General features: G+C 37.3%; 1 protein-coding gene across 1 annotated transcript in view; it reads right to left on the bottom strand.

Annotated features, from left to right (window-relative positions):
* Nucleotides 1-1,069: 1,069 nt before the first annotated feature.
* Nucleotides 1,070-26,847, bottom strand: part of PKHD1 (PKHD1 ciliary IPT domain containing fibrocystin/polyductin) — a 429,330-nt gene continuing 403,552 nt past the window's right edge. The window contains exons 63-66 of the mRNA XM_024121891.1: nt 21,854-21,961; nt 15,473-15,631; nt 11,862-11,984; nt 1,070-1,530 (exon numbers count right to left, since the gene is read on the bottom strand). Coding sequence (XP_023977659.1) covers nt 1,070-1,530; nt 11,862-11,984; nt 15,473-15,631; nt 21,854-21,961 — 851 coding nt within the window. The remainder of the gene's footprint in view (nt 1,531-11,861; nt 11,985-15,472; nt 15,632-21,853; nt 21,962-26,847) is intronic.

A 26,847-nucleotide genomic window follows, 5' to 3' on the forward strand; every position in this document is an offset into this window, starting at 1 on the left:
TAGTTTGGACACAGATGGGCCCTCTGCAAATGTGTGAATTGGGTGAAACTGCCTTTCATATCCTTACTCAACTTATCAGCATAGCTAACCCTCTGCTCTGGTCTCCATCTGAACCCCTAGCACACAGCCTAGAGAGGCTGCATATGATGTAATCTCTCCCATGCACTATCTTCTCCAAAAAGCAGTTAGTTCTCTAATAATTAAGTTAGCTGATAATCCACTTGGCCACTTGGTCATCTCTAGTCTCCCAATACAGTTTTTTTCCACTTGTAAATTTGACTCAGTTATTAACAGAAAGAACTATTGAAAAATATAACTGTGGTCCATGGACAATTTCCTTACCCAAACTTGCTATTTTTATATTTTTTCCTTAACTAAAATCTCAGCAAAGCCCACGAGAATCTCAATTTCCATGTGTCAGTACTCATGAGGTGCAAGCTTGGTATGTTTGCTCAACTGTGGGCTCCTAATAATGATTGAATTCAAGCCATGAAATAAAATCATCTTGTGAAAAACCAGGTGGTTGCCCTGTGGTTGGAAGTTAAGGCTGACAGACCAGGGAGCGGGGTCTTCTCCTGTCCTTCAAATATTCCCATAGGAAAAAGAAATGTTTTGCTTTAACACTGAAGAAATAGCTGTAGCAGACCAGACTTTTTCATGATCCCTTCAATAAGAGAAGCACAAAGCTTTGTGGGTGATCATCCTAGAGGAAGCTTAATACCACCCCCTACTGGTATGAATCAGCATTACACCGTTATTAAAATTGGGAAGTCAGAAAGATAACCAGCTTAAGCTAAAAACAAGTAAAAAATTATCTAGTATTTGGGAACCTATTATTTGCCTGACATTGGACTAGGATTCGTGATAAATACAAAAGATGTATCAGATACCATTTCAATGTACATCCATTTATATGACTGTCTTCCATTTTAAAGTTGAAAACAGAGAATTCAGAGTCCATATTCTCCCTTCTTAGTGTCCAGACTGGTCAGGCCTCATCTCCCCTGCTCATCATGATCCAGATATATTTTGAACATTATGACTTTCAAATGCCCTCACTACTCCTTGATCACAGCTGCTCCTGAACAGCCTCCGGACGCACTGAATGGAGGCAGAACGCCTCGGTGGCACCGCAGGAGGCTGGCTTCTCCTGGGACAGCCCCAGGCTGACATGCTCCTGGCCCAGGCGACTCCGGCCCTGCAATCGCTGCGTCTCTCGTCTGAGGTCTGGGCAGGGCAGCAGCAGCTGATCTTGGCCTGACAGCTGGTATCGGAGCACCTGCTCCTGGGCCTCCTTCCAGCTCCCAGTCTCCTGCAGGTACACCTGCTGAGCAGGAGAGCCCAAAGCGCAGGTGCTCCTGTGTGATGCGACACTGGTAATACTGGGAGCAGGCAAAGCGGCCTCGGCCTCTTCTTGGCTGCCACCTTCCTCTTGGACTGCACGGCGGCTCACCTTCCTTCTGGACACACCATTCAGTGACTGATGGGGGAGCTGGCTCAGCTTGCCCAGCATGACCTTCATCCTCAAATCTGTGAGAGAAAAGAAGGAGGAGAAGAAATAGACTTTGTTCTCAATCAGCTGATCACACATTTTGCGTATTTAGCATTCCTGAAAAGATATCTCCAAATAATTAAAGATTGAGTTATATCACCTTATCGATTTCCAAATATCTTTGGGAATACATACTTTTTCGAAAAAAGAGAAAAACACGATATCCTAAACCCAACTGATAATTAATAATAACTGTCTAACACAAATTTGATAATATAGCTTCCCAGAAAAAAACTTTTATGATGTTGATAAGTCAATCAGGATTTTTCATTGTAAGCATGGCAGCTTAAATATGAAAATAAGGCCAGAGTCAGACCTTACCAAGTGGGTTAACTCACACTTGTATCTAGAAATGTGAGCTCTAAAAACAAGTCTTATTAATACTTTTGGCTTTTATGCCACATTCATCATTTAAATATTTTTGATTTTACAAAAACATAAATATAAACATATGCAGAGAAAAATATATAAATAAACACACATTCATATGAGTGTGTATATATAATTACCAACCTATAAGAAAACACACCCTAGGCCTGAAATATTTTTTCCATGCTGTCTTTCAAAACTCTCTGCCTTCTTTTACTCACCTCCCCAAATTTCTCACTTCCTTCAGAAAATATTTCCTAACTCATAAATGTCTCGTCCTCATAATTCATTGAGTGTTGAGGTATGTATCAATCTATTTTTACAAACAATAAAATGCTATAGTTCAACTTTTTAAATAATTTTATTATTGTTTTTAAACAAATTAAAGGAAATTCAAAATTATTCTGTTAATGATACTCATCCTTTTACATTCCAGTATGTGTTCTTTGAAGAGAGAAAGGATAATAATCATTTAAAGTAACACTTATATAGCAATTATAGCAATTATCACATTCTGGCCACCAATTTATATATATATATATAAAAAATATATACACATATATATATACATATATATAATTTAATCCTTACCAGCACTCTGTGAAGTAAGTGCTAATATTATCTCCCTCTTAGAAGGGAGGCCATTGAGATACAGAGAGATTAAGTAACTTTTCAAGACAACATATAAAGGAATGGCAGATCTTACTTACATTACAGAGGTCAAGATTTGTGGCTCCAGAGTCTGTACTATGAGAAACACACAATACTGTATAAAGTTAAGATAGCAGTGGGGAGTTAAGAAGAACGTCTGGCTGGATACATGCATGAGAGTGGGGCATGACGTTTCCCATCCCTGCTTATCTCATATCTCACCACCAAATGCATAATGTGAACTGTCGGGAACCAGCTGCAAGCTGACACAGTCCTTGCAACTTAAAGCATGGCAAAGTCCTGCTTAATTCTTGACAGGACCCGAAAGAGTTATTAGAGAAGATAATGAGCCTTAGCCCGTGACGTTGCTTGCGGTTTCTCTAACAGTAGTTTGTACTCGGCATGTTCCGTAGTCACAGTCTGCTCTCACGCATGTTTATATCCTGGTTCGCAGAATGTTTTGTACTATAATTTCAACATTGAGGAAATACTGCCTGATGATTCGGTTTGGTGATTTTAACAAAAACATATATTGTCTACTGCAATATATAAAAACAAGTTTGACGAGAAATAAAGTGTGTGTGTGCTTGTACACCACCCTCCTGACCCCGTCTCTTCTTAATCCCCTCACCTGCTCTCAGGACTTGGTCCTCAGTCTAACAGCGACTGACAGTGAACTTTTTGTACATGTATAGTTTTATATACAAGGTAGATGTTAATTTATGAACCTGTGTATTATGCTCCTCTCTTACTTTACTGAGACCCATCTTGGCTTGTGTTAGGAGACAGTCATCATGTCTATATCATGGTGTAAGAGACAGTATTGAGGCAAAGGGTAACAATTTCCCACCTCAATTTAATCTAACAATGAATGGGAGCTGAGGTGAGGAAGAAAGAAGGTAATAGCAACATAATATAAATATGAGTACTCTCTCTATATATAAAATATATATAACACACTTTTAATTTGGAGCAGTAAAACAAGACAAAGTAATCATGTTGTTTATATAGTTTTGATGATGTGTCAATTAATATTCTACGAAGCCCACCTTATCCATATCTTCTCTCTCTTCTTCCACAGTCCTTTTGCCTAGCATGTATCTGCCATGGTCCTCTAACTATGGGATAACTCTCTTGCTTAGAGCTTTCAGGTTATCCTAGTCTCACTTATGGGATCTTTAAATCCTGCCAGAACTGTTCCTTGACAGCTCAAACTACATTGATTTGTGCCTCAATACTTGTTGGCTGGAGTTTCTCATTTGACTTGGACAACTCTTTCTATTATTGGACACCTTTCCTTGTATGACAGTCTCATCTTCCTCTTAGGACTTTGAGTTCCTTCAGGGAAGGAACTTTTTTTGCCGTTAACCTTGTCCCTCTGTTAAGCCCAATCCTATGCCAAGTATTGAGCTTGGTGTCATCTCTATAATTACCGCTCCCACCAGGAGAAAAAGATATAGTCTATCAAGATCAGCAAATAACCAAATAACAAGAATAATCAACTGTCAGATAGAAGCAAAGTTTAAAAAGGAAAAAGGGCTTTGAATTTTTATCCCTTGGTACAACCAATACCATCTCATGTAAGGGGAATCAAACACTACAAGTCACCTATTTTCAATCCATTGAAGATATTGTTATCCTGTTTTTGAGAGACCGTCTTTGGAAATCTATTCTCCCTTGTTTTTCAGGTCTGCGTCTATTCATAAAAGACTAACACGAGTGTAGCTTTCCTCTACAGGCCCAAAACCATTTAAAAATCTCCCATGAATTATTTACATGGCAGCTCCAATCAGCAACATAGCTGACAGACTCCCCAGCTGAAATGAGAGTGCACTGAGTAAAGGTGCAGAGGGGGGCTGGCCACTTCCCACTGTGAGGTTATAGACAGAACTAAGTCAGCACACATTATATGTCAGCACCGACATCAGAAGGAATCCGATCCTTTGATCTTGGACCTCCACAGGAAGCTTAGATCTCAGACAAATGAGATAAAAAAATGAATTTATAGCAGATATGTGTCCTAAGGCATTCAGCTGAATATTTGGGTTTTAGGGAAGGAAGAATAGTGCGTATCAAATCATATGAAACGGCATGCCTCCTTTCCACCTCCACCTCATCGGTGAGTCCCCATTAAAATGGAAAGATAGCATTTCACATTGCTCCTCCACATTATCTCAGAGTCCCACTTGTGGGTTTGATCAAGTTTCAGGAAGAATGGGGTAAAATATGGGAACACAGATCCTTTCTCTATGAAAAGGAAGACTCCGTGGTTTGGGGTCCATCCAGGTTCATCCACAGTCAGAGAAACTTTTCCAGGTAACCTTGATCTCTTTTGCCTTCCAGAACTTTCTTGGGCAAGAAATATGCTGAGCTACGATTTTAAAAATTTGTGTGGGTAGTAGTCATTTCTTTTTTTTTTCTGCTTCTTTTTTGTTTCATTCACTCCCAATAGTTTGTACCTCCTCCTTCCCCACCCCTTTATTGCCCTCCACTCCCCACTGGTAACCAGTAGTTTGTTCTCTATATCTGTGAGTCTGTTTCTTTTTTGTTTCATTCACTAGTTTGTTGTATTTTTTAGATTCCACATATAAGTGATATCACAATATTTGTGATATCAAAGACAGTATTTGTCTTTCTCTGTCTGACTTATTTCACGTATTGGTTTCTTTTGCAATGGGATAATTAACAATGAATCTCCCCTCTCCCCACCCCACTCCCACTCTTTATATTTTCATAGCATAATCTCCATGTGCTGCATTTAGTGTTGGATGACCTGGATTCAGTACAGAAGACCCAGTATAATGACCTCTATTTTGAAGCCTAAATAGGATCTAAAGCAGCAAGATAGATGGCTGATCAACCAGCATAAAGAATGGACTCCACTTTGGTTTCTCATTTGTCAATAAGGGCACAGTCCTGCCCACATATTGCAGAAGACATGTACATAATTAATAAATAACATTAAATTATTCATTATTAATTGGTAAGTATTAATTAATATTAAGGATAAATATTATAAATACTATCACCAATGTCCTTTCTAGATTATTTGTTCCTTTAAAGGAAAAATTATTATTTATTTTTAATAAGCAATGTATGGCAAATCAGGAAGTATGAAAATTTTTAGAAGATAAAGAAAAAATGCCTTTAATCCCACATATCATAAGTAATCTCCACTTTATAATGTTTGTAATACTCTAGCAATGGCTATGTTTTAGTAAACCTAATTTAACTCATTAATCTATCTACAGTTTACTTTGGTATATTTTTTGAAGTGTGAATCTAGATTAATAAATGTTCTAAATAGTCAAATTTACAGCCCCATTTATAGACTAATGCTTGTGTTTTCCTTTATTTTTATTATCTCCATCACATATTACATTTCTATATCTAATATCTATATCTATACCTAATTGAGATTATTTCTCATAATGTGCTCATATATTCTTGTGTCAGTATCACATTGTCTGAAGAATAGTGACATAAATATTATCTCTGGTTGAACTACCTTTTCCCACTGCCAAAAAAACCAATTTCCTGTAAAAAATTAGTTTTCTAGTACTGATCTATAGTTTCTGAAGAATTTTAGAATCATCTTATGCTGTTCTACTCCTGTATAAAATAATTGGAATTGTGTTAAACTGAAGTTAATATAGAAATAACTGAGGTCTTTGCGATATTAGTCAACCTAATTAGAAACATGTTGTAATTCCCTATGTATCAAGTCTTCTCTTTAAACTATTCAATAAAATATAGTTTATTTTTTATGTAAGTCCCACATATCTCTTGTTTAGATTTTTTCTCCAAGGCAGCATATTCTTTGTCACTAATGTGTATTTCTTTGTCTTTCCTAACTGTATACCATTGGCTTATACAATATGATTTTTGCGTAGATTGACATTATATTTGAGTAAGTTACTCAAGTTATTTATAAATTATAGCAGTTAGTGGTTGAATCTTTAAGTTATCATTAAATAATCATCTGCAAATCATCATATATTTTCTCCAAAATTGTCCTCTAAATTTTGTTTTATATCTGACTTTGTTTCTTCCAATTCCAAAATATATGTTATAAAATTATGGTAAGAATGAGCCCTGTGTTTTATCCTCATTTAAGTAGGAATTCTTCTAATATTCCGTTGTTAAAGGTAATATTGGATCTCGGTTGCAAATAGTATTGGAACTCTCCATCTTATTTACCAGGCATCTTATTTATTCCTGGTTATTTTATTTTAAAGTTTCCTTAAGGAGTAAGTGATAGATTTTATTTATGTCTTTAAATTAGAAGATGTTCATATCTTTTTATTATATGGAATGGACATGCTATTTATTAATAACTTCCAAATATAGTTTTACTTTCTTGGGAACTTGGGATAATTTCTTGTTCTAAACTGTTTTGCTCTTCACTGTTTCCAGACGTCTTGAGGCCAGCCCTCTCTTCTCCTCTCCCTGTCATTCCTATAGATTTGTACTTACAGAAAGGTAAATTGACAGTCTTTTTTATTTTACATTCACAACACACAGCATATACAGTCAGTAGAATTCAAATGTGGTAGAGATAAGAAATCCACAAAGTTAATGTTTATGGTCACACTTGCATGGTATGGAGCCCTTTTTCACATGTTAGTCTTTCATTCCCAACATTCGGGGCATGTATTTCACATACACACACACAATAGTGACCAGTAGCCAGACACAGATCAGGGTACGATTTGGAGAAGGCAGCACTGAGATCTCCAGCAGTAGCTGTCCTGCAAAGACAAAGGCAGCCCCCAGGAAACTGGGAGAGGAAGCTCAGGTGGCCAGCAGACAGCATCGCCTGGAAGGAAGTTGTCGCTTTTTGCCCATTGTTAGGACCCAAAAGATGTGTGGCCATTGTCCTGTTGTTAATCTTATGAACCAGGATAAAATTTCTCCATCTCTTTTAGATGAGATGAGTAGCCGTTCTTTTTTGGTCAGCAGTTGTAGGAACTGCTGGCATCCAGGGGTCTCTGGAAAGGGGAGAGGGAAAGGAGAAAGGCTCATTTCATTTCTACCTTCACCATTTACTCAACAATGGTGATCAATGGTCTCATGTCCTAACACCCTCTGGTAAAGGTGCTGCTGGGATTAGAAAAGATACAGAATTTAAACAGAAGAATCTGGACAAGATAAAAACAAATAATTATATTACATATAAAAGGTGCTAAATGAATAAAAGGGAGGTGTCACAAAAGTTGACAGAAGGGGACTATTCCTTCTAGATAAAAGATTTTGAAAAAAAGAGAAAAAGTATTTGATCTGGGATTGGAAAGAATGGAAACTTTAGATCTGTGGGTACATTATAGAAGGGTATCTTGAAACCGAGAGTCTTATTCTCTGTGTACAGGGAATACTGTCCTGGTGGGAAAAGAGAAAGAGTGAAGGAAGAACATCTATAAGGAGTGTGTTAACTGAGGCTGAACTGAAGATATATCTGGGAAATGGAGGGTGCGAGATGAAAACCAAGACACAACAGAGGTGGAATTGATAAAACCTAGCAAGCAAGGGGGCAGGGTGGTAACCGGAGACTAGCAGTTAAAGGTAACTCTGAGGTGTCTAGCCTGGGAGATTTGGGGGATATTAACCAAATAAGGGGAATAAGGGAACAGTGGAGAAGGAATGGTACAAAACTGAGTTTCAGCAGAGCAAAGCAGGGCTCCTTCCCTGCTCTTCTGTGAACGTGAGTTTGTGCAAAGTACACAATTAAGCCCTTAGCAAATGGGATTTGAAACCGTGTGATATGATTTGGGAGCTGGAAGCACTAAACATGTAGCTTAGGATAATGGCATTCTTTCTCTCCTTTGGCATTCTCTCCCCTCTTCAAATTCTTCAAATACATATTGTTTGTTGTGATTGCTTCACACTTAATTGTTTATTGCCTGGAATTGTTCTTTCATTTTCCCCAAAATATTATTCTTGTGTCCCAATCATATTAGAAATTCATAAAGGATAGGTAGCCCAATATCATCTCTTTGTAACTATACAGAGAGGACCTTATAAGGTACAAAAAGATTCAGGAAATAAATAAATACTTATTTAATATGTATTGGAAGATAAAATTTAAGTTCATTCATTGTAATTCCAGCAATCTCTCACCTAAATGTTACAAAGACGAGTAATCGCTTCTGCCAGGATTTCTCAACCTTGGAATTACTGACATCTTGAGCCAGATCATCTTTGTGGTGGGGGTGATGTCTTCTCACTAGATGCTAGGAGCATCCCCCTCCCTCAAGCTGTGACAACAAAAATGTCTCCAGACAATGCAAGGATCCGCTGGAGGTAGGATTATCAAATGTCCCAATTTGTCTGAGACTGAGGGAGCTACTGAGACACAAGGCTTTCATTTTTAAAACTGCGAAAGTTCTAGGGAAGCCAGGATGACGTGGTCACCCTACTTGGGAGACAAAATTGCCCCTAGTTAAGAACCATTGGCCTGTGGGAACAGAGAGCCATCTTTATATGACAAATTCCAAAAACCGTTAAGTGCTACTATGGAGGTATGATTTCAGTATTTTTGGAACCCCAAAGAGGAAAATATTCATTTTCATTGAGGTGGGGAGGATTAGAGAAGATTTTATGGAAAAAAAGGGCATAGCAGCTGGTGCTGAAAAGCTTGAGGAGGTTTTAACAGGTGAGAGTGAGGACGGGGCAAGAAGATGAAACCCAGAGTAGGAGGAGGAAGACAGGGTGGAGTCAGGTCTTGGAGGGCGTTGAGTCCTAAGTAACAAGAAAGACCAACAATAAATAACACATACACAGCACATACAATACGCCAGGAATCTTCCCGCACTCTCGAGTGACATTAACTCAATCAGCATCACAACATCTGAGTGTGGGCAATATTATTAGGACAATCTTCCTGATGAGGAAACCGAAAGGCACAGACAGGACTGTGGACTTGCTGGAGGCCACGAAGTAAGTCAACAAGGGAATCAGGATTAAACCCAGTCTTGCTGACACCCGAGTTTCACGCTCTTAACGGTCACATTCTCCTGCCTCTCTAACTGAGGCTGGTAATTCATTAAATCTTCTGAGTAGCAAAGTGACAAAAGCAGATGTGAATTTTAAAAGCTAGCTCAGATGCTCCCTATGTCAAAAACCCTGGTAAAAGTAAAACACAAGGGATACATGCCTTACTCCCTTCCCTGTTGCATACATACAATTTTAGCTAAAAGCCATAACGTGATGAATTTACAGTCTGAATCTACTGGACGGTGGAAATGCTTGATTCCACCAGCTAAATATGTGATGGTGATGCCTGCAGAGTGCTTATGAGAGAGACAGCCAATCGCTTGATCAGCAAATGCCACAAGTTTAAAAACACAGAAGGAAAAGGAAACTAGATTGCCATGGTAATAATAAAATAAAACCTAATTTATTTAAAGCTAACAATAATTAGATGTTTTGTAGCTGGTAATAATCTCCAAAGAAAAGCAAGAGATGCCTCATTACTTCCCTTGGAAACAATGCTCTTAAGATTCGGACAAAGCTTAGAAGATAAGAAAACAAATCCGCTCTGAGGCCCAGGGGAGGATTTGGATCACACATCCTTCTATTTTTCACTTGGATGTCCTAATAAAATGGCCTCTTTCATTCTTCCATCTCTTCAATCTAAACTCTTCCACAGGAGCCCTGTCTCTTGCTTCATTCCTGATAATTTATTAATAAGCTCCCACATAAAAAATGTCCCTTAATAAAACATCCAGGCATTGTGGACTGTGTAATGTAGTTAATTTAAGCCGGGGAAACTGAGAGTCATGTAAATGGCCATATTAGATTAGGGGAAAGATTAGCATCACTCCTGCTGTTTGCTGGAAAATGCAGTTGAATATGCCCTTCTTCACAGAGCTGGGTTCAGAGGACCATTTTCAAACACCTGTCCTGAATTTGCATGCCATAATATGGACAAGAAGCTTCTTGTAACCAAAGTCAAAGTGGTGTTAGATGGAATCTAGAAAGATTTCCTGCCCCCTTCTCTCTATCTTCATCCTTCACACCCCCACCCACTCACATTCCCTACTACTTTTTTCTTTTTTTTGCGGTACGTGGGCCTCTCACTGTTGTGGCCTCTCCCGTTGCGGAGCACAGGCTCCGGACGCGCAGGCTCAGCGGCCACGGCTCACGGGCCCAGCCGCTCCGCGGCATGTGGGATCTTCCCGGACCGGGGCACGAACCCGTGTGCCCTGCATCGGCAGGTGGACTCTCAACCACTGCGCCACCAGGGAAGCCCCCCTACTACTTTTTGATGCAGGTCCAGGAGGTGAATGGAGTATGGATGGCTAATTTGATGGGAAACTTAAAAAACAAAACAAAACCCTCATTAACTCTGTGGGAAAAAATCCAAACAGGCAAACAAACTGATACACAGATACACACAGTCACCAGAGTTCATTAAACTCATTAGAGGCAGAACAACTTCGGACTGCTATGGTTTGGTGAAACATCCACTCAGAACTGGTAAGATTTGGATTCCTTTTTAAGCAGAAAATATCATGATAATTGGCTATTATTTAGGGGGGAAAGGAATATTCTCCTATTTAGAGCATATGTTTCAAAATATTTCAGATCCATGGAAGTTTCATGAATATTTTTCATACACCATACTTGTACTTGGCAAATCCATCTTGTGTTCTGCCCATTGTCTTTGTAATTTCTGTGTCCTTAGAAGGACAAAACATTGGTCTGCGATAAATGCTTATCTTTTCTCTGCTTGGCAGCAACTCTAATGACAATTTAACAATATAACAAGCAAAATCATCTGGCATCATGTACAACGTAGGCAAATAATACCTTTTTCAAAAAGTAAAACTAAACAACAAAGCAGAGCTTAACAAAGCTGACTTATTTCTTGAGGGTTCTGCATTCAATCTATTTTGCATAGTTGGTATTTGGCAACTCCATTCTCTTCTTTCCCAGATTCAATTATGTTGCCAAACTGGCAGCTTTGCACTAGCTAAGGGAAAGATTATATGCCTATACTCTGGTTTTTCTTTCCTCTATATAACGAATTCGAATGTTAAACCCGTAATCTTCTAGTAAGAAAAAATATATATAAATGTCAACTCGAATAATTGGTTAGTAGCTGAGTGAATCAGCTGGACTTGTGTGTTCTTATGCTGGGGTATAATTTCCTTGAGAAGAAGTAACAAAGGCTAAAGAAGGGGCTATAAATTGAACTGATTCAGAAACTGGCAGCCAGCGGGAGGCTACAGTTCACACACAATGGGTTTGTTTCTCTTGTGGGAATCATCCCATTGTCCAAGCTTACCTTCTGCCATCATGGTGCCTTCTTTTTCAGTCTCTACTTGTGATTCTTGGCGTTTGGGTGAGACGTGGCTATGATTCTTTTGATCATTAGTCTGGGATTCAGAAATCTCTTCACTTTTTATTTCTGTATGAATGAAAAAATACATTGGCTTTTTTTAGAATAAAGTGACATTTTTATTATAAATGGGCCCTAAGTGTTAGGATATTTCCCTTCTCCACTCCCCCAAAATTATTGTGATATACATGCAGTAGAATGCATTTAATAGTCTCAGAGCTTAAGGAATAATGAAATAAAATCCCATATACTGACCACAACATTGAGGTGTAAAACTACCATCCGACATAGTTACCACCACATGTGGTTACTGAACATGTGAAAGGTGACTAGCTCGAAAAGAGATGTCCTGTAAGTGTAAAATACACATCTGATTTTTCAAAAATGTAAGATATCTAATATTTTTATATCCATTACATGTTGAAGTATTATCTTGATATTTAAGGTTAAATGGCTGCTAGAAAATGACACTAAGTGTCTCACTTTGGTGGTTCGTGTTATCTTTCTGTTGACCAGAGCTGCAATGTTACTAATACTTTTAAAAAACATTTCATTTTGAAATAATTATAGATTCACAGAAAGTGTCAGAAGAAATGTATAGGGATGACCCATGCACCCTCACCCAGCCTTTTCTCTACTCTTCCAACAACTTGTATAACTGCAGTATGACGTCAAAACTAGGAAATTGGCATTGCTGCAATCCACAGAGCTCATACAGCTGTGTGCTTTTGATTGAAGACTTTATATCTTCAGTCTGCTCTTGACTAGAGTGATGCCTTCTCTCCTATTCATTTATTCATTAAATATATTAATAAAAATACATTTACATTCTTCATGCCAGGCATTGTTCTAGGCACTGGAAAGCCAATGATAAGTATGAAAGACCAGGTCTGCCCTTATAGAGCTTTTATTCTAGTTTGGATGGCAGAAGAAAAAATAAATAAATTGTAATATGATGTCAGATAATGCCATGCCAAGACATATGATGATTTTCTCAAGGAAAGGCACTTTTGTGATTGAGTTTTGAGCTGAAATAGTTGATTTTTTTCACAGGACACCATTTTTACGTTGAAAGAACTTGAAAGAATGATTGAAAGACAAATTATCGTTATTCATACTTTGGTACTTGGGAGATTTTTTTTTAAGTAAATGAAGTGAGCCTGTAACTTCAAAGAAACGATTGACAGTATTTGTTGCCAGTGATATAAATCAAGCTCAGATGGGAAATTTTAGAACTTTAGAAAATTTTTATCAACTACCATAATCTTCACAGATTTCTAATTCTGTTGATATTAACGTGATTTTTAAAAAAAATTATAGAAGGAAATATATCAGCATTTTGTAGACCTGCATAACTCAGTGTAACAACATTTCCTAAATGGCCAAAGCATAATGTTTCAAAATCACGCATGGGCAAATTCTCCATTCAAAGTACAATGTAGACTGGTGCATTTTCATGTAACAGAATACAAAATGTACATTGAGATGTACCTTTAAGTAACTTCCTCTTGTCCAGTTTGGGTGCAGTATCAAAGAAGAATGTCTACAATATCTGTAAAGGTTATTAATACTCCTCCTTTTTCTACTATGTATCTGAGTAAGGCTAGATTTTCTTCATATACTTCAGCCAAAACAATACATTGCAACAGACTGAATGCAGAAGCTGCTAAGAGAATCCAGCTGACTTATTTTCAGGCAGACATTAAAGAGGTTTATAAAAAATGTCATTCTTTTCACTATATATTTTTAAAACATAGTTTTTAAATTAAAAATATGTTATATTAACATATAAGCATGTCTTATTTGTACTTTAAAATAAATTCATAAATAAGCTTTACATGTTCTCTCTTAACTTCTAATTTGGAAATACTGAGAGATAGAACACACAGTGACGAAAGCTCTTTGGGGATTTCGATAATTACTGAAAGTGTGATGAGATCCTGAGATCAAAATTTTGTAAAGTGCTGCTCTAGTCTGTACAACTGCATCAGAGAATCACTTTCTAGGAGGAAGATGGGGAACAATATCCTCTCTGATTCTAAAGTAATAAATGCTAATTATAGCAATATGAAAAATACAGAAAGATATAAAGAGGGAAATAGAAATTACTCGTACAGAACTAATTACTATGTATTTTTCCATGAAGTTCCTCCTAATCTCTTTAGATTTTTTAAAAGAAAGTTAGAAGTCTGTGTCCAGTCAAGAAAATATGGAAATTAAATACAGGGAAATGTGTCCAAAGATATTGAAAGGTTGAAAAAGCAAAAAGCGGACACTGAGATAACTGATAACGTTAGTAACTCAGGAGGAAGCTTCCTCTAGAGTTGGGTGAACAAAAGAGAAGAGATGGGGTGAGCGAGCTTAGAGGACAGTCCCTCCATGGCTGGGAGGTTTAGCTATAAAATGGAGGATGAGAATTAAATCACCTACTTCACGAACCATGAGATTAAAAATTATGAAAGGTCTTTACTTTCAAACCAGAAAGCACTACTCACACACACACACACACACACACACACACACACACACACAGATTTTTAGATTTTAAAACAAAGACCAAAACCCGTGATTCAACAAATCACAGGCAACAACCCAGGATGAGATCCCATTCTTCTTGAGAAAGACAAGGGATCCTTGAGTTTTCTTTAAGTCTGTGAAGCCTGATGATGCCAGGGAGGGAGGGAGAGACCAGGCTGAAGCTTGGTTCAAACTAAAGAGCATCTAGTGGAGCTTCCATCCCTCAGCATCTCTCAGAAATCCAAGCATAGTGAACTGTCTAGTGGTGGCACCATGCTACCTCCTCTTTCCTTTCTTAATTTTTCACTTTCTCTCTTTTCCTCTCCTCATTTCACCTCTTTTATTCTCACTCTTCCTTATCACTTTGGTTTCCTAGTATCTCCTAATTTCAAAGTGTTTCATCCATGTCTCCACCCTCCGCCCCCCGCCCCGAAAAAAAAGAAAGAAAGAAAAAGATCAGCTTCTGGGAAAATGCCTAAGAACACAATTTCTATGCTCCTAGCGAAAAAAAAAAAAAATACACCAAGCACTCTCTTCCTTCTTCTGAAAAAGCAGAGGACATTCTCCCTTTATTGAACTCTCCTTTTGGAGGGTCACCTGGGCTGTAGGGCACAGTGTTTTAGAGAGTCAGATATGGAGAGAACCAAACTACCCAGTTGAATCCTGGTGATGAGACCTTGGGCAAGTCACTTAGCCTTTCTGAGCTTCAGGCTCCACCCCTGAAACACAGATGTAGTACTTAGTACCTACTTCATAGAGTTGTTGTGAGAATTGAATGAATTCACATCTCTAAAGTACTTAGAATCCTATCCATAGTGAGTATTCAAAAAATAAGAGCTGATATTATTATTGCTATTATTATTATTTAGAATTAGACAATCCTTGTCTCTACTGCATGAGTTGAGTAATTTGGCTCCATGTGGTTTGATATGTTACAGAGGCTCATAAAAATGTCTCTTTGGGGGAAGAAAAAGAATAGTTAATATATCATACATGATGGTATTTCCTTCAGATATTTTTATTAAAAAAAAATTACATACTTCTGCTTTTGCTTTTCTTAAACCAACAGCATACGAGGCAGCACAGAGCCAGCCACGAGACCCCTGAGCACAGGGAAGCAGCCAGGATGATGGTGGGCCGCTCGGATGGAGTTGCAGGTAAGACAGCAAACAGCCTGGAGCGAACTGTAAAATTGACCCCTGTTAAAAAAAAAACAAAAAAAACCAAAATAATAACAATAGCATATTAATAAGATGCTAATATAAAATATTGTGGAAAAGATATGGTTACAATAGTACCTGGCACATATGTGATTCAATAAATATTTATTGAATTAGACGATTCAATGTATGAGTCAATAATAAATCCAAGACTCATGTTTCTAAAGAATTTCAAGATTCCAACAATAATATGATTGTTCTTTCCACTTCTGTCCATTATGATGGGGAATTCTTCCAATGCTCTCCTATTTTCAGACCTTTTTTCTCCACCAGTGCAAAGCTGTAGCTTCACTCTCATGTTCCACTAATTAGAACAGAAGCACTCCAGACTCCAGATTGCGTGAAACTACTTGCTATGACATATGTAACTCATTTCAACTACAACATGTAACACATCAAAACAAGGGCACAGGGACTCCTACTATGGAACCAAGAGAATTTCTAAGGTCCACAAGGATTTTGTTATCTGGAAAACTAGGGGTAGAGCAGGGATAGATGGATAGAGCCACCGTGGCTATGGATGAAGGGGCGGAATGGCCGTTCCCTTCAGATAGCACATCTTTCTAAGAACTCGTCTCAAACTCCTCCCTGTTTTGTAGACTGAGAAATTTGGTTCTCACTCCATTAATGTTTTTGAAACAAGGTAAAAAAGAATCTAAAAAAGCAACAAAACAAAACAAACAAACAAACAAACCCTGTCTATACACACAAAAACCTGTACACACATGTTTGTAGCACCTCAGTAACCACCAAAACCCGGAAACAATCCAAATGTTCTTCAACAGATGAATGAATAAACCAACTGTTTTTTTCAGGCAATGGAGTAAGACTCAGCCAAAGAGAGAAAGAGTAAAAGAAAAAGGAGTGGAGAGGAGGATAAGGAGGAGAGGAAGGAGAATAGAGGGAGGGAGGGAGGAAACTATTAATAATCTGTAACAACTGAGATGAACATCCAAAGCATTATGCTGAGTGAGGAAAGCCCATCTCTAAGGGGTACATATAATATGATTCCATTCATATGACGTTTTAGAAAAGACAAAATTATAGAGATGGAGAACAGATCAGTGGTTGCAGGGATTAGTGGGAGGATGTGAGGACAGAGGAACAGCATAAGGGAGACTTCTGGGAAATGTTCTGTATCCTGATTGTGGTGGTGATTACATGAATCTATATATATCTTTGAATTTATAAAATGACCCACCTAAAAAAACATCATTTTTACTGTATGTTATTTCAAAAAATAAAAATTTAAAAACTTTGCCTCTAATTTTGGGAATGATAGATACGTTCATTATCTTAACTGTGGGGATGGTTTCATGGAAGTATAGATTCATCAAAGCTTATCTAACTGTATGCTTTAAATATGTATAGCTTATCATATGTCAATTATATCTCAAGACAAAAATTTAAAGTCAAAAAAAACACACGCCTGTGATCATAAGTTAGTTATAACCAGCATTTTTGAGTAGGTCATTCAAAACAAACAAACCCCAAATCTCTGCTTTCATCTGAATAATTCAGACAAAAGCAGAGTTTGTATTTTCTCTACTCAAGGAAACACCATGTTTTCTTTGCTGTTCTTTCCTTGCGCTGAACCTGACAATTTGACTGGAAGTCACAGTTAGAGCTCCAGTCTCTTGACTCCTGGCTGACTCGGTCCCAAAGTTACTATAACAAAATTATCTAGAAATGCTTCTCCTGTGGGTACATCTTATCCTTGAGCCATATTTGGCTTGTTTGTTATCAATTAGTTGTTTTTTATGGGCAACTGAATAAGCTAACTCTAGCCCAGAGACAGGGGTATGGATTTTACTAGGGATTCACAGAATTAAAAACAAAATTCTTTATTCTTTTATCCATTTTCCAATAACTGCTCAGTGATTGTTTACTTCACCAGGTAGATCAGTTACTGTTCTCATTCTTAAGATATTTACAAGCTAATAAAGGAAATAAGATACACATACAAATATTTTCCACACAAATCAGAATGTGACCCATGCCACCAGAATAATGCAAATCAATTGCTTTGGAAGGTTATTTTCTAGCAATGTGATTGGGGAAAGCTTCCCAGAGGAGAGAGTATCTAGATGGGGATTTGAAGGTTGAGCAAATAAAGACAGAAAAGAGAAAAAAAGCAATCGATGTTGAAAAGAGTACTGCCAGGAAATACTAGGAATCAGTGCAGGAAAGCATGTGAGGCAAATTTTGGTGGGCATTAAATGTCAAAAGCCAAAAGGCCCTTGACAACATTCTGAAGGCAATGAGGTGTCACAGATGGAGAAATTCTGACCTGAGAAGTGGCATGAGCCACCTGGGATATAGAAGATCAAGCCATGGAAGTGTTTAGAACACAAATAATGACAGAGAGGCTGAAGTCAGGCCTAAGGTTTATAAGCCTGGAGCATTAACCTGAGTCTAAGGGTGAAGACCACCAGTTTTTAAATATATTTAGCAGCAGAACATTATTTAAATGTAATCTTAGGCAGAATCTCAGTATACTCACTTATTCATAAACAAATACTTATTTGTTTTTGTTTTTTTTTTTTAACACCCTGAGGATGTAACGCTAAACTAAGTAGAATTCCTGTCCCTTCTGGGACTTAGGTTCTAATGGGGGACAGAGCAGGCAGGCAATAGACAAACAAGCAAATACACAGATACTCTGACGCTAGGGAGTGATGAGTGCCATGCAGAAGTCAGAGAATGGCTGGGGAGGGGAGCAGGGTTGAGACTGTGGTGTAGACAGAGTGAGGCAGAAAAGGGCTCTCTGAGGAGGTGACATTTGAAAAGAAACCTGGATGAACTGGTGAGTGAGCCATGAGAAGTTAGGGAGGAGGAATATTCCAGACTCAGAAACGGCCACTGCAGTTGAGTTTTTCTGGGTTGGGTGGCAGGGTGCATCCTGTCTCAGCCCAGCGGCCCTGGAGAACTCCCTAAGAGTCCCATGGCTCCAGGAAATGGTTAGAGAAACCACAGCCTAGACCATGGTAATGACAATGCATGTGGAAAGGCTGGGTGGGAAGTCGGTAGAACAAACTTACAGACACCCTGCCCTCTTGACAGTGTCTCAGGAAGTTCAGAAACAGATAAATGAGCTGGATTAGTCCACATGTTATAAAGACTTATGAGGATTCCATACATACTTGGTTAGACCTATGTAACTTCTCAGTTCCTCAATTTCTATATTTCCAAAATAGCATAGCGATTATAGTTAATGATACTGTATAATAAACTTCAAAGTTGCTAAGAGACTAGGTCTTAATTGTTCTCACCACAAAAAAGAATGATAAATATGTGATGTGATAATTATGTGATGTGATATAGGTCTTAGCTAACACTACAGGGATAATCATATGGCAATATATAAATACATCAAACCACCATGTTGTACACTTTAAGCTTATGCAATGTTATGTCAATTGTATCTCAGTAGAAAATAAATTTTATATATGTATATGTATATCTATATATACATATACATATATATTTAATGAACTAAGTCCTTAATTATGTCTTTGGTGTATCTACGGACCTGAAGAAATGTATGTCTTTGTATGCAGTGATTAATGAAACATTGATTAAAGTGACATCTATTTCCACTTAAAAACATAAAGACATGGACAATCTTGGAAACTTTAGAAAGACAGATTGCCAACTTCCATGATCTAAATAAAATCAGGAATCACATCTGCCATTATCTGCCATCTCTGGGCATTAAGCAGATGTTGAATTCTGTCCTTTTTCTTCAGTTTTAAGAAAAATGAATAAATAATGAGACAAAAAAATAGTAAAATAGGAATAATGATGTGTTCCTCTCTCTAAGGGAGAAGAGGGAAAATAATGAAAACGATTACAAGTCTTCTGCTTGATTCAGGGATGAAGCAACGATTACAGTCCCATGAATCAATGCTTGTCACAGCTATTCTTTTGGAGCTTATTAAAAAGGAGAAATGTCATTGAGTGGCCTATCAATGTGAGGATGAGAGCTGCCTTCCCAAATAATTCCAGCCTTAGACATTGATACACCTGGAAACGAGGAGTCACTCTCAGGGTCTGTACTGGCAATGAACATGTGGCTATGGGGTCACAGAAGTGCAGGCCTTCTGATGTTTTCTATTTCTCCTCCATCTTTTCTCTTCTCACTTAAACAGAGCCTCACCTCATAGAGTTAGTCTTGAAAATTACGAAGAATAATTTAAGGAAAATTCTAAAGGAAAACTTCTCAAGACGATTCCTCATTTAGGGGACTTTACAAGCTGAAGGTGGAAATTAAAGGAGGCAGTAGTCCAGTAAATGTGAACACCAGGGCCAGCTCAAAATCACACTGTCACTGAGAAGCTTCTGTCTACACTATAGTTTACATTCGGTTGTATAACTTATGTCTTAAAATAAACTTGATGAAGTATTTAGGCTTAGTTAACCACTGAGGAAACTGGAGGGCAATGGTCTTTTAAATATGCAACAAATCAGGACCAAAATATCCAGCTCTGCATGTGTTACCCTTCAAAATATATCCTTGGGAATCCCATGGTCAAGGCGCTGAACATTCTTCTTCATGAATCTGTGCTTACATCAGGACAACGTCTTAGGTATTAAAAGAATAATACTACCTGACCCCAGATGATATTCCCTTTGTGAAGAAAATTGTCCAAAACTTGGAACTGAGAGAAAAATAATGATTACAGATCTTAACAATATCATAGTGGAGCATTTTCGAACAAGCCCATCCAAGGTTTTTCAAATTCTCTGGAACACACTTTTGTTTGACTTAATATTCAATATTTAGGGGTCCAGTCTTGTGAATTTGTAGAAGACTGGTAAGCTGCAAGTGATTTTCATCCAGTAAGAATGTAAGTGATATTTGTAGACATGCAACTCAAAGATTAGAGTTTGATTGCCCTGTATCCAATTTAGCAAACTGATTTCAAAGCAGTCCTTTCCAGGCTATAAACCTTGCCATCCTCCTGGTTCCCTCATTAAAGAGTAAAGTAACTTGTTGACAAATACTCATTATATATTTTCATGAGAGCCATATTTTTAACTTTTTGAAAAGTATACTTGTGGTTTGAATTTAAGTTTCATGAAGGAGAACTAATACCTGGCCTTAATTAAATATTTGTTGTTGGGCTTCAGACACCTCACATCAAAACATTTAATTTCCTTTGCCATTTCCAATATCTAAGCAGCTTAAATCCACTCATGATTGTTCTAGTGTATTTTTTAAAACTTTGCATTATCACAGCTGTGCATTAACTACTTTCCACAACTGCATGTCTTAAGTACCAGACTAATTTCCCTGACTCAAATTAATAATTGATTATAATTATCTACCTTTCAGTTCAAACGTGATGTTAGTATTTTTAGAATTCTTTCAGATGTTCTCTTAGGTGAGGTGGGTTTTTTTCTGGTAAATTACAATATTGGATGCAATATTTAAATCACTTTTTTCAAGTGGTAATTCTGTGTCTCTATCAGAGTTCAATCCTTTATAAAAAGGATGTCCAAAACTGGACTCTCGCCACTCCTCTGTAGGGTGCAGCCTGGACTCTACTCATCATGGAAATGGGAGAGTAGTATTTTTCATAAGCTCATCTGACTTTGAAGTTTAAGTAACATATTATTTACTACAAAGTTATTGAATAGTATTACACTCTAATAAAGCAAAATTTGTCAAGAATACTTCCGAAGGGAGAAGGTTTCTCTTTAATGTTTTGTCAAGAAGAACTGGATCATATAAGCAATTTACACACACCTTATACCTACACTTCTAAAGTACCAGGATTTTGAATGGGTATAGTCATCATTTTAAAGGTGGGGGTGGGGCAATGGATGAGGAGGGCAGGAGTGAAGGATAAGATTTCATAATACTTGATACCCCAGGACTCCCCTTCTTATAAATTAAAATTCTTAAATTAATACCCAACCAAATTTTATCAAATGCCATAGAAAAAAAATAGAACAAAGTAAATTTTAATACTAGAGGGAAATGTACATTTGGATTCTTGCTTACCATGATTCTCATGAGGCTTAATTTCTACATGTGTTCTTGCTTCTCACACCTTAATGATACAACCAAGGGAATTTTTTCTCTAAACTACGACTTCTTATTCATGATAGAAGCTAGTCCCATTATAAAGGAGAAGGGGTTATATTTTTTTTTAAAAAGGAAAAGATAATAAAAACACACTGTGCTGAAATTACCTGGAGGGAAAGTGACAGTAAAAATAAAGTGCCAATTTGACCCAGAGATCAAAACTGCCAAGTTGGAGAACCTCACATAACCATCTTGAGTTTCTGCCTGAGTACATCCTACAAATAAACACAAAACCAAAAAGTGAATGTTAGTTACCTACACAAGAGCGATTTCTTCAAGTCTTCCCTGTAGAGAGGCAAATGGACAATATAGAAAAAAAAATTTAATTGAAGAGGTTACTAAATCCATCAGGCTTCTCTTAGACAAATCTTGGAACCAAATAATCCAAGATAGAATAATAGCAATAGCCAACATATATTGAAAGCTTAGTATGCCAGACGTTGTGCTTTATATTCATCATTGTACGTAAACTACACAACCCTATAAAATATACTATTACCAATATTCTAGAGATTAAGAAATAGACTCAGGAAAGGTTAAATTACGTGGTGAGGGGGTTATAGATCAAATCTGCCTGTTTTCAAAGTTTGTATTCTTAGCCACTATTATATACTGACTATTTAAATGTCTCTCAAGAAAGAAAGTCTATTCTCTTTCTAGGTGGTCAGTTTCTAGACTCTGCCTCTCTTCTCTTCAAGGGATCTGTGGTTTATGCAGTGACAGAGTTAGGCCAAAAGATCAGGACCACAGCAATGCATCAAATCAGGAGTGATAAAGGCTACCCTGTTCAGCAAGTTGGATCGTCTGGGTTATGGTTTCCCTGAATAAAATGCAAAAAGGAAAGCTGACATCTTCTAACAATAGGTCGTCCATTTATAAAGTAAAAGAAGGAAACTTAGCTCTGGATCCCATTCACAATGCCTTTAATTAGTCTTCTGACTCCACTATCCTCAAATTACTTTGCTAATTAACAGCTGCTCCACTTCACTCTGGAAATGCCACTATGATTGGTATGACGGACAATGAGATAGGAGAGTGGTCCTAAAGTTTAAAAATTTGTTTGAGATCTTTAAGGCTGAAAGGTATCATAAAGATAGAATATGCATAGTGTTTTATTTCTCAATTCAATTGCTCAATCCTTTTTGGGAAAACATTGTCTTTCTTCATCAATTTTGCAGAGCTAACTAAAATTTCCTTTTTCAGAAACATCTCTTCCTTCATCTCTTCAGAGTACCAAAATAAATAAAATGCCAGAAAAAAATGGAAATAAATAAGCCAAGACTCAGATAAATGAGAGGCACCAAGACAAATGCCATTTATACTCTTTAAAAACTATATGCATCAAAATTATGGTCAATGAACTGCAGAGTACAGATGTTCAACATGAAATCATTTGCTACAGTTTTCCCTTTGACAAACGTTCTTATTGTTCCCATCTTTGGAGGAATACAAAGCAGCATTTAATCGAAATGTGTCCGGCAAGCACAGTGAGTCTGCCTCATAGAACAGCCGCCAAACTGCCTAATGGAGAGTACTTTAGCTCCAAATGGGTTTGCTTTTGTGTAAAATACCAGCTTGCCTCAGAGATCTCTACAAAGATTCCCATATATATCTACGATATTCTCAGCTTTGAAGCATATGTGCCCCAAAGCTGAGGCAGTTTGTTGTCAAGTACAGTACATTTCTCCGGGGTTCATTATATCTCTGGAATGGTAATTGTAAAATAGACAAATGTCATTGACAGGCTCCCTGATCAACCTGGTCCTGGCTGAGGGAACCTGGGAGGAGATGGGGTGTTGGGCTTCACACAAGATTGAAGCTGATGACATGCTTTATCAGGGAATGCTACTTGAATGTGATTCTGTAGGGCATAGGGTTTCTAAAATACTTTTCACCCCCAAAACTATCCCTCTTACCCTCAGCTATCCACACTAGCAAACTGTTACATCATTAATGTTGAGAGTTTATTTTTTTAGTATTAAAAACACATTTTTTCTACAACTAGGATCTATAGCTAAATATCAAAGGATCTGAAGGACCCTAAAATAATTGTCTTTGTGTATATAAACCCACTTTTGGTTATAGACTTTTTTTTTTTTTTTGAACTGAAGAGGATTTACTGAGACAAAAGAACATGAAGTTGAACTGCAGAACAACAGATTTAGGCTAGACATATAGACCGGGTTTTGTTATTGTTAATTTATTTTTCTGCAGGAAATACTTAGAATAAGTTAGGTAATCCATGCCAAATGGTTTTGCTTCCATTCTTTCTTAAGTTAAGGAGAAATATTTCATGATGGCTTCAAGAGATACTTTCAATCATTGAAATAGGGTGTTTGGTGATGTGGGCATTCTACAAAGAAAATGACACAAGATTTTTTTCCTATTTCATGACACTCACACACACGCACAAAAGCATGTGCATATAAGATGACCTCAGCCCATTCTTCATACACTCTCATTGAATCTCCCAAAGAGGACAACGGTGACTATACTGATCCAGGGGAGTCAGTTGGCTTGAGCATGAGTTGGTGTTAATGGAGGAAAATAACAAATGGTTTCATGCCTCATTCATTTTGCATGATCCAATATGATTCTAAGCTACACAGTGATGATATCCTTGGGATAACAGAGAGGAAACCAATGAAGAATTGGGGGGAGTATGTGTCAGGAGTGGGGCACAGTAAAGTATGGAGGCTGAGTAAGGTATAGTAGAGGAGTAGGTATGGGATATGATAAGGTATGGAGTGTAAGTAAGGAACTGGGTATGGGTAATGTATGCAGTATGGCAAGGTACATATTTTATAGGAGGCATGTGAATGAGCTTAGACTCAAAGCCAGGGTAGAGTAAGAAGTAACTGGAAGAGGGCAGACAGCAGAAGCAAGAAGAACTACAATCCAGCAGCTTGTGGAACAAAAACCACATTCACAGAAAGATAGACAAGATGAAAAGGTAGAGGGATATGCATCAGATGAAGGAACAAGATAAAACCGCAGAAAAACAACTAAATGAAGTAGAGATAGGCAACCTTCCACAAAAAGAATTCAGAATAATGATAGTGAAGATGATCAAGGACCTTGGAAAAAGAATGGAGGCAAAGATCGAGAAGATGCAAGAAATGTTTAACAAAGACCTAGAAGAATTAAAGAACAAACAAACAGAGATGAACAACACAATAACTGAAATGAAAAATACACTAGAAGGAATCAATAGGAGAATAACTGAGGCAGAAGAACAGATAAGTGGCCTGGAAGACAGAATAGTGGAATTCACTGCTGCTGAACAGAATAAAGAAAAAAGAATGAAAAGAAATTAAGACAGCCTAAAGACCTCTGGGACATAATTAAACACAACAACATTTGCATTATAGGGGTCCCAGAAGAAGAGAGAGAGAAAGGACCCAAGAAAATAATTGAAGGATTATAGTCGAAAACTTTCCTAACATGGGAAAGGAAATAGCCACCCAAGACCAGGAAGCACAGAGAGTCCCATACAGGAAAAACGCAAGGAGAAACATGCAGAGACACATAATAATCAAACTGGCAAAAATTAAAGACAAAGAAAAATTATTGAAAGCAGCAAGGGAAAAATGACAAATAACATACAAGGGCACTCCCATAAGGTTAACAGCTGATTTCTCAGCAGAAACTCTACAGGCCAGAAGGGAGGGCATGATATACTTAAAGTGATGAAAGGGAAGAACCTACAACCAAGATTACTCTATGCACGGCAAGGATCTCATTCAGATTCGATGGAGAAATCCAAAGCTTTACAGAAAAGTAAAAGCTAAGAGAATTCAGCACCACCAAACTGGCTCTACAACAAATGCTAAAGGAACTTCTCTAAGTGGAAAACACAAGAGAAGGAAAGGACCTACAATAACAAATCCAAAACAATTAAGAAAATGGTAATAGGAACATACATATTGGTAATTACCTTAAACATGAATGGCTTAAATGCTCTAACCAAAAGACACAGGTTCACTGAATGGATACAAAAACAAGACCCATGTACATTCTGTCTACAACAGACCCACTTCAGACCTAGGGATACATACAGACCGAAAGTGAGGGGATGGAAAAAGATATTCCATGCAAATGGAAATCAAAAGAAAGCTGGAGTAGCAATAATCATATCAGATAAAATAGACTTAAAATAAACAATGTTGCAAGAGACAAGGAAGGACACTACATAATGATCAAGGGATCAATCCAAGAAGAAGATATAACAATTGTATATATATATATATACATATATACCCAACATAGGAGCACCTCAAAATATAAGGCAACTGCTAACAGGTATAAAAGAGGAAATTGACAGTAACACAATAAAAGTGGGGGACTTTAACACCTCTTTAACACCTCACTTACACCAATGGACAGATCATCCAAACAGAAAATTACAAGGAAACACAAGCTTTAAATGACACAATAGACCAGACAGATTTAATTGATATTTATGGGACATTCCATCCAAAATCGGCAGATTACACTATCTTCTCAAGTGCACACAGAACCTTCTCCAGGACAGATCACATCTTGAGTCACAAGTCAAGCCTCAGTAAATATAAGAAAATTGAAATCATATCAAGCATCGTTTCTGACCACAGCACTATGATATTAGAAATAAATTACAGGGAAAAAAATGTTAAAACACAAACACATGGAGGCTAAACAATATGTTACTAAATAACCAAGAGATCACTGAAGAAATCAAAGAGGAAATAAAAAAATACCTAGAGACAAAAGACAATGTAAACACGATGATCCATAACCTATGGGATGCAGCAAAAGCAGTTCTAAGAGGGAAGTTTATAGCAATACAATCCTACTTCAAGAAACAAGAAAAATCTCAAACAAACAATCTAACCTTACACCTAAATGGACTAGAAAAGAAGAACAAACAAAACCCAAAGTTAATAGAAGGAAAGAAATCATAAAGATCAGAGCAGAAATAAATGAAATAGAAACAAACAAAATAATAGCAAAGATCAATAAAACTGAAAGCTGGTTCTTTGAGAAGATAAACAAAATTGATAAACCATTACCCAGACTCATTAAGAAAAAGAGGGAGAGGACTCAAATCAATAAAATGAGA

Source organism: Physeter macrocephalus, chromosome 18 (genome assembly GCF_002837175.3).
Source record: "Physeter macrocephalus isolate SW-GA chromosome 18, ASM283717v5, whole genome shotgun sequence".
NCBI lineage: Eukaryota > Metazoa > Chordata > Mammalia > Artiodactyla > Physeteridae > Physeter > Physeter macrocephalus.